The sequence below is a fragment of the Lingula anatina genome, chromosome 6, assembly GCF_051362555.1.
Source record: "Lingula anatina isolate TDL-2025a chromosome 6, LinAna3.0, whole genome shotgun sequence".
In the NCBI taxonomy this organism is placed as follows: domain Eukaryota; kingdom Metazoa; phylum Brachiopoda; class Lingulata; order Lingulida; family Lingulidae; genus Lingula; species Lingula anatina.
This window is the reverse complement of record NC_141772.1, coordinates 18,117,716-18,125,927: the sequence shown is the minus strand read 5'-3', so window position 1 is coordinate 18,125,927 and position 8,212 is coordinate 18,117,716. Positions and strand designations below refer to the sequence as shown.

Genomic DNA, 8,212 nt, shown 5'->3' with positions numbered 1-8,212 from the left:
CTTGCGCGCCAGGTTGTGCTTGCATCGGCAGAGGTGACGGGTTTGATCTGGGGAGTCTGTTCATCACCTACAACTTCGAGGTTGCTGGAATCTTGGTTATTCGCTGGGATATTTGCATCAGCATGCGGAAAATTTTTTTACAATTAGATCTTGATATTGATGATGAAAACTAAAATCGAACTCATCAAACTCTTCTTAATGTAATTAATATCTTATATAATGAGTCACACTCGATTGATCTATGTGCCAAGCACATATCTATTTATTGTATTATTATTATTATTATTATTATTATTATTATTATTATTATTATATCTGAAATAATATGGAAAAAATATAATCTAATAATAATATCAAGTAAAAATGCTGTTTAAGAACAGTGGCGCTTTTACGGGGGGTGTCAGGGGGTCGTGACCTCCCTTCGATTTCTGAAAAAAACCACACCAATGGACCCACTTGAAATTGGAATTTTGACTTACTGAATCATAGTTCTAAACAGTACCGAAAGGCACCGTTCGCCCTCTAAAATACCAATTTTTTACGGCGGGCCCCGAGTCCCACGCCAAAGCATCCGCGGCCTGTCAGTCCTGCAAACCGGACCCCCCCCCCCCTTAAAATAATCCTGGATCCGCCCCTGAAGAAGATACATAGTGGCTTTTTTTTATTAAGTATTAACATCGAACGCCACGCAACAGGTTACGGTATGCACCATTTCGGTTTGGTTAGATTATTGTCCCTAGCCCCCAAATAGGTTAATAAGAGAAAGATACCATGACAGTACCCTCTACCAGGGTGGCAGATTATATAGGGAAAAACGGGAAAATCCAGACCAAAATGACTATTTATCTTGAGACATTTGTGATTATCTGTGAAAAAACAATCTGTCGACTGGTAGAGGGTACCATGACAGCAGCTACAGTACATAAGAACTTTTCAGAATTCTCTGTTCTCAACAATTTCTTTTAAAAAAAATTACAGATTTTGTAAAAAGAGGAAGAACAATTATATTTCCTAGGGGATAATGCTTTCAAATAACAGAAACAAACTGTTACAGATATATTCTTGAAAGATTGCCCCTTGTGACAGGAAATTACAGATTTTGTAAAAAGAGGAAGAACAATTATATTTCCTAGGGGATAATGCTTTCAAATAACAGAAACAAACTGTTACAGATATATTCTTGAAAGATTGCCCCTTGTGACAGGAAAAAACAAAGAATGAAGCCATATACAGATGTAGGTGTAAACAATTAAGAACACTTTTCAAGTTAAATTTTCCAGTATTGAATACCATGTACAAAGAAATGTGGAAACATCCTCCCCCCCCCCTTCAGTGTAGAAAGAAACAATAGGGAGGAAAATATGGGGTGATGGAGCTAGGTGTCATCTTCAAAACAACATTACTTGAAGAAATTCCGGAATGAATGCATAGTGGAACTTCTTTAAATTTTTTAAAAAATTTTTCGGAAAAAGAGGAAGGAGATTACATTTCCTCAGGGGAAATGCTTTCAAATAACAGGAACAAAATAGAACTTTACAGGTGTATTCTTGAAAGACTGTCTCTTGTGACAGGAAAAAGAATAAAGTCATGTAGATGAAAGTAATCAACAACAATTTCCAGTAATAAATTTAGCAGTACTTGCTAAGTTTGAAATTTTTTGAAACTTCATAAAGCATATTTTTATTTACTGTCATTCCTTCTATGTGTCGCTAATTTGAATGTATGGACCAGTGATAAGATTGAAAAAAACTAGGCTGGGTATTTTCCTTACCTGTGAAAGCCACTATTTACTGCCCAAGATTCGAGAAACGCTCATTTTATTTAGCATGAAGCACCCCATTCCTTTGACTCGTGACTTTTTTCTCCGTTATTCGTGAAAGAAAGTCGTTATAACCGGTGATTCGTGATTTTTGACGCGCATTTTCAGTGCAATTTGAATTAAGTTTTATTTACTGTGATTTGTGAATTGATAATTTTATTTCCCGTGAATTGTAATCACTCAATGGTACTCTCTCTGGGCTGTATCCTCCCGAGGGAGGTGAGAACATTTACACCTAGTCTGAGTTAGTATTAGTTTTTTATGTACTTTATAAAACACATCTGTTAAGTCAATCCTAGCTGTGAGAACTCTAGTTATCTAAGCTGTACTCACTCTAGGTCCTAATGAACGCTGTCACTAATTTTAACGTTCTATACAAATCGGGTTAACAAAAAACGCATCTTGTCTTCTCTAACACAATCGGTACAGGTGACTTTTTTTTTTGGGGGGGGGGGGGGTGAAACATAGCCAAATTATTTGATATCAAACTTAATGGTTGATAAGATATTATTATTTTTGCCATTATGATGGTAGAAAGCCTAAATCACCATCGCGGGATTAGGACCCCTAGCGCCATACCAAATAACAAAAAATATTTTAAATCGAAACTTGCGTTCAAAAAGCGGGTGACCTGTACATTATTATGTAATACAGGTGAGCATTTCGGTGATAGGTGTTCAGGTAGGACCAAGGTCAGTAGAAGATGGAGAAGACAGAAGACCTTGGTATATTGCTGCAATTTCCACATGTAGGCCAAAAATTTAGCACAGAAAATGGCAGGAAGTTGCCGTAGTATTGCATAGATGATATAAGATAACGTTGTGTATTTTGTGTTGACGACAATTGCCCAGATGATGCGTTTCGCACAGGGACATTTTAGTTCTTATGACTATGGGAACATTGCACTTATGTCCAATACACTCTCCATTAGAATTTCAAAATCAGCTCAAAGTTTGAATGATTTATTTTCTGTAGTTTCAGGGAAGGAACGCACTTGCCAATGAGGAAGTGAGAGGCTTATTGCAGCTGTCAAAAGGTCTGAACAAGTCCTCAACAAGTAAGACGACTGGGCAGGTATCCGCATTCTCTTAATTGTTTTATTGTCAAGGTCATTGACATGTCTTCAAAGTATCAAAATATCTGGTTTATAAAAGTAAACTTTATACAGACAAATGCACATTCATTAATAAGATGTTGAACTATTGTGTCATTACATTCCTGGAAACGACGGGACAGTTTAAGGAGGGGAGGGGTGGGGTGGTGAACGGGGCCACGGTGTCCCTCCCTTTAAGAAGTATCCCTTCTCCATTACAAAATAACTAATCAAAACAGGAACAAGAACAAATCAAAAGCGCAAAAATATTGTACATGGCATGAAACTAGACGAAATCCAGCTAATGTATCCTCGTATTCTCGCCCCCTCCGCCTGAAAAACGTGGCTTGGTCAGTCAAAACGTGCCTATATAATGTCTTTTTTATACTAATACTGTCAATTTTATACTAATTGGACCCATCTGCCAAATGTTTTCATTCACTGACTTTCATTTTCGTAAATAGCTCCTTTCATACCGCATCTTACATATGTGTGCAAAGAAGTATGTTGTCATTAAACAGTGTGCACAGGGTAGAAAAGAATAGAAATGGTACAATAGTGTTTTGTTAACATAATCGCATGTGTTCCAAAATAGCATGCTGTAAAGATATACATGCTGCTTCATCAAACCGTGTCATGAATGTGATTTTCTTCGTTTATTTCAGTGGCTCCCTACTGCTGTTTACCGGATGATTGGATGCATCGCCGATCAAAGACATCAGATTCATGTTGGACATCGCCTGCACCCATTCCAAGATTGTCTCGCTTGTTGAAGTTTGTCTTATAGCTTATTTGCAGGATTGACATTTGGTGTGAAATGTAATCTTTGCCTTGGATAATAATATTCTGCATAAAACGAGTATCAAAATAATTGTTGCACGCAGCAAGAATTTTTTAATGAAACTTCTGATCAGAGAAAAAGAAAGAAATGGATATCGTCGATATATATTACAGATTTGTTTCTAAATTGTAGTACAGTACTCTATCAGCTCATATCGTTTCAAGGTATTTTATTTATTATGTATATTTATTATTGTGTCAGGGGGAGGTACCCATCAGTTCTCAAACAAAAATACGGTTCTTTTTTGAGTTCACCTTTAAGAAAATAATTTTAATTCAAAAAGTATTTGCTGAAGTGATGGATTAAAACAAAAATGATAGTTATTATCATTATAAGGCGAATTTAGGTAGAATACTGTTCCTGTTCCTTCTAGTTGAAGGTAAAATTTTTCTGTGGGCAAATCTTCAATCGGCCACTTAGCTGTGCATTTGAGGATATTTTAAATATTTATTTTGAATTGAATTGAATTCTGAGAAATTTCAAGAAGAAAAATATCTCAACTTTATTACATGAAACTTTTGAGAAACAAACGGTTACATATATTGACCGTTAAGTTTGAGAAAAGAACAAGTTGTTCATTTAACTTACAAACACTGTACTTCAAGTTATAATGCTTTGGGAATTATAGCGTTATGAAAAAGATAAAATTTGTCCACGTGATTGCAGAATTGCCCATGTATAAGAAACGATCCTTCTTTAAATTGCGGACATACTTTTGTGACACATGTTAAGAATGAACTTACTTTGGTTTCGGTGTTTTGATATTTTGTCTGATCAGTGACAGATACACATGTATTGTGCTGGGATGGGTCTAAAACAATGTTAAGAAAATGAAACCAGGAGAGAAATAGGGATTTTCACGAAATTACTGCGCATTCGTTATTGCAGTAGGGGAATACATGTTACCCTCGTGATAAAAATTGTCCCTTCTTGGGGCCACCCAAATTTATCAGCATTGTTAATTTGTGTGTTTTAAGTTTTCACTCAAAGTCGTGCCATTAACCTACCAATATTAAGGATGTAATGAAATGAAAACAAAATAACGTAAAACACTCGATTCTTAAAAATGATTATGTGCATAAGTGCGAATGCACGTGAGGTTACCTACATGTACTAGTCCTGGTCAATTTTTTATATGAATTTTGTTTTGGTAAGAGTTATAAATAGAATTTGTTGTTTGAGCAGCAATTTCCAAAGTGCATAAAATCCTTTATATGTGTTACTTAGTCTGTCTGGTAGATTTCTTGTATTTTTTTTGTAAAAGCATCATTTATAGAATTTTTTTTAGAAATTTGACGCCATTGTAATGACTGGTATCAACATAGAAAAAAACACAACATCACATATTTTGTTTTGTATACAACTTCGTTGAAATTACTTGGAATTTGTTGAAACAATAAATAATGAAAATAATGTACAGATATTTGTATGTTAAATTCCTTTTCATTTTTCACCTTCTTTCCCTTGAATTCTTTCTCCAGTGCACAGGTCTTACCTAGAGAGCCTCTTGTATTAGTTTACCTTGCTTATTTGAATATTTTTTTGCAAAAGGTAATTTGCTGGGACCCAGGAGCGCCAGGTTTCGAACTTGTGACTTTCTAACTCTGAGGCAAGCGCGTTACCTATTCCTCTAAGTGTTCCCACCCACCCTCCCTGTGAAGACTTTCCTCTTATAGTAACCAAAGGGAAATTTCTGTAAAGCCCCTTGAAAAGTATTCAATGATTTCCAAGTTCCCAAACCAGGAAACGAACCCACTGAGTGAATGAAATTATTGTAGTAACCAAAGTTAACTTCTAAAAAATCCCAATACATTAAAGAAATTTTAGAAACGTAAGCCAAGTTTGAAGCCCAACCCTAGAAGAGAAACAGCTGAGAAACGCAACCGTGAAAGAAATAACTAAGACATTTTGTATATTTGGAAAGTCTTTATTTAGTGCCAAACAACTACGTATTAATTATATTTAAGTATTTTATTGTAAAACTACCAAGTTTAAGAACACTTAAATAACTACTTAAAGGGATAATAACTCTTCGTTTTGGCCAAAAAATGAATTTTCCTGGAGTAAACAACAATTTTCCCGTTCTTACCAATAGTTAATGAATCCATTTTTACATTCAAAGTTAGTCCCTGGTTTTTTTCTAAAAAGTTTGGTTTTTTGTTAAAATCTCTTAAGAGATTATAACAGAGCATAGCCATCAATGGAGGTCACGTGGTCTGAAGACAAGCTCGGATATCAGAATAATAGCTTTAACTGCTGTTTTTTGTCGTAAAACAGAATATATTATATTTCTATGAGTTATTCACAATGTTTTTATTGTGAAATATAGACCTCTTACAAAGAGTTATTATCCCTTTAATCACTTTGAATATCCGTAAGACATGCATGTAAGACAAAGCCAAATTTTCCAAAGTGTAACATATACAACACATGTATTGCATTTCACCAATAAACGGTCAATTTAACTACTCGTTTATGGTTTGGTGTTATAAATATCTACAAATATTTTTAAAAAATCAGAACAAATTTGAGAAATTGACACAAATTAAAGAGATATCAAGCAGTTCATCAATTATTACACGAAGTGCGTGCGTCACTGCCTAATAAGATCAATAACTTGTGGCTATTTCTACATTTACATGATTCATTTGATTTATTATTACCATAGCATAAAACGTGGAAAAAGGAACATATCATGAAAATCGCTGTTGGGAAAATACATCAGTAAATCATTGACACTTCCAAATGATCTTTCAAAACATTCACTTTTGTCTTATGAAAAAAACGATGATCTCGACGATCAAAAGTTTCCATATTTGTGCATACTTTATTCGCACGACAACGTAACGCCAAGTCACCACTCGTTACCTTGCTGGTACTTTCGCCCTAAAAAGTTCGGAAACGTCGTTATTTTGAATAGTTATAAAATAACCACATTTAGTTACGGTAAATATTTTAACCAAATATTGTTGGATAATGAACCACAATTTGTTAATCTTTATTAGAACAAGATTTTCCCAACATATCACATTTTTTATTACTGAAAAACAATTTCACGTTTCCAAATTTTCTTGGTCGCGTGTATAATAATCAACAATCTCCCAGGGCCGCTGATTGACGCAGGACAGAAAAGTCCCATTGTTTAACTAGCGACATATCTGTGAAAACGTGTATCTAGTGAAAAATCAATCTATGGCCCTGGTAGAGGGTAATCATTATTGTAGTACCATTTAACAAAGGCCACGCCAGCAAACTTGAAGGTCTTACGAAAAAAGAGCACGTTGAAAGGCATAAGGGGCAGATATCTTTACTGAAATAAACTAAACCAGTATCTGACGACCACACAGTCTTAAACATGCCACGTTTCTAATACCCAATGCTTTATTCTTAATGTATCGACAGAACGATTAACATTTGTTTGAAACAGTATTTTGTGCTATCAGTTCGCCCCCTATGCCTTGAAGGGTTGACCAGTGAACCCACAATTTTTAAAGCTCCCGTCATACAAAAATCAGTACAGTGTAGGTATAGTTCAACTTATATATTCAACGGACTGAAATAGTACAACTGAACTAGTGAAATCGTGCCGAAATTAGAAATGGAAGTGTAATACTTATACAGTGTACCTACTGTCTGCTATGCTCTTTTTATTTCGACCTCCAACCGCTTACTACAAGTATTTACATTGCAATAAATAGGAATTTAAATGGGAGATTCCACAGCATTTCCCCTTTTTTGTCTGCTTCTTGTAAATATACTCCTGGTACGTCTTTAACTGACGATACCTTTTCTACTAACAAAGTTCAAAATAATTGTCATTTCCATAGGACGTGATAAGGTGAAGTAATGGAGGAAGCAAAATGTTGTGGGGGAAACACTGGGGAATGGCCAAGCCATTTTCATACATGCACGCGTCACAGTACTTCTTATAAAATTAATTACAAATAAGTGAACATTAAATCCCTAACACTGATACATTGAAACGTTACACCGAATTGGTTGAAACATAAATATTCGTATACTTAGTTTCCAGAACGCCTCGCATCCACTCCCTGATCACGTAAGGTGTAACAACTCTTCGCAGAGTAGGTTCAATTTGCTTTATTGCGGAGGGGCTAAAGATTTTCTGTTCAACTCTCACCCTTATCTGACAAGCAAAACTTGATTAAAAATTTACTAAAATCAAAATGCATATATATATATATGTATATATAGTGCATTTGTGTTAAATATATTCCAAAAAAGAAACCAGAAGAAAGCAGCTAAAATGAAATAATGTAATGTAGGTCAATGGCGATTCTAAAATGGTTCACTGCTTTCATCTGAACAGTTTTCGCCATGTTTGACCAAGGAGTTATATCTGTTATAACTCCTTGGTTTGACAAACTGGGAAGTACTATAACGCCACCTGGAGGAAAATATGATCGTCTCTGTTGCAATAAGTACCTACCACATTATG

The 8,212-nt window shown here is 35.1% G+C and overlaps 1 protein-coding gene across 4 annotated transcripts; it reads left to right on the top strand.

Moving 5' to 3' along the window:
- Positions 1–2,282: 2,282 nt before the first annotated feature.
- On the top strand, positions 2,283–5,174 carry LOC106153680 (uncharacterized). Of its 4 annotated transcripts, none has more exons than XM_087016269.1 (3): positions 2,283–2,511; positions 2,795–2,876; positions 3,578–5,174. In XM_087016269.1, exons 1-3 carry the CDS (start codon positions 2,344–2,346, stop codon positions 3,697–3,699), a joined length of 372 nt encoding a protein of 123 aa, XP_086872395.1. In that variant the 5' UTR covers positions 2,283–2,343; the 3' UTR covers positions 3,700–5,174. The 4 variants fall into 4 exon arrangements, with proteins under 4 accessions (XP_086872395.1, XP_086872398.1, XP_086872396.1 ...); XM_087016272.1 differs by having other exon boundaries at positions 2,291–2,567; positions 2,795–2,889; XM_087016270.1 differs by having other exon boundaries at positions 2,303–2,567; positions 2,795–2,893.
- Positions 5,175–8,212: the final 3,038 nt, after the last annotated feature.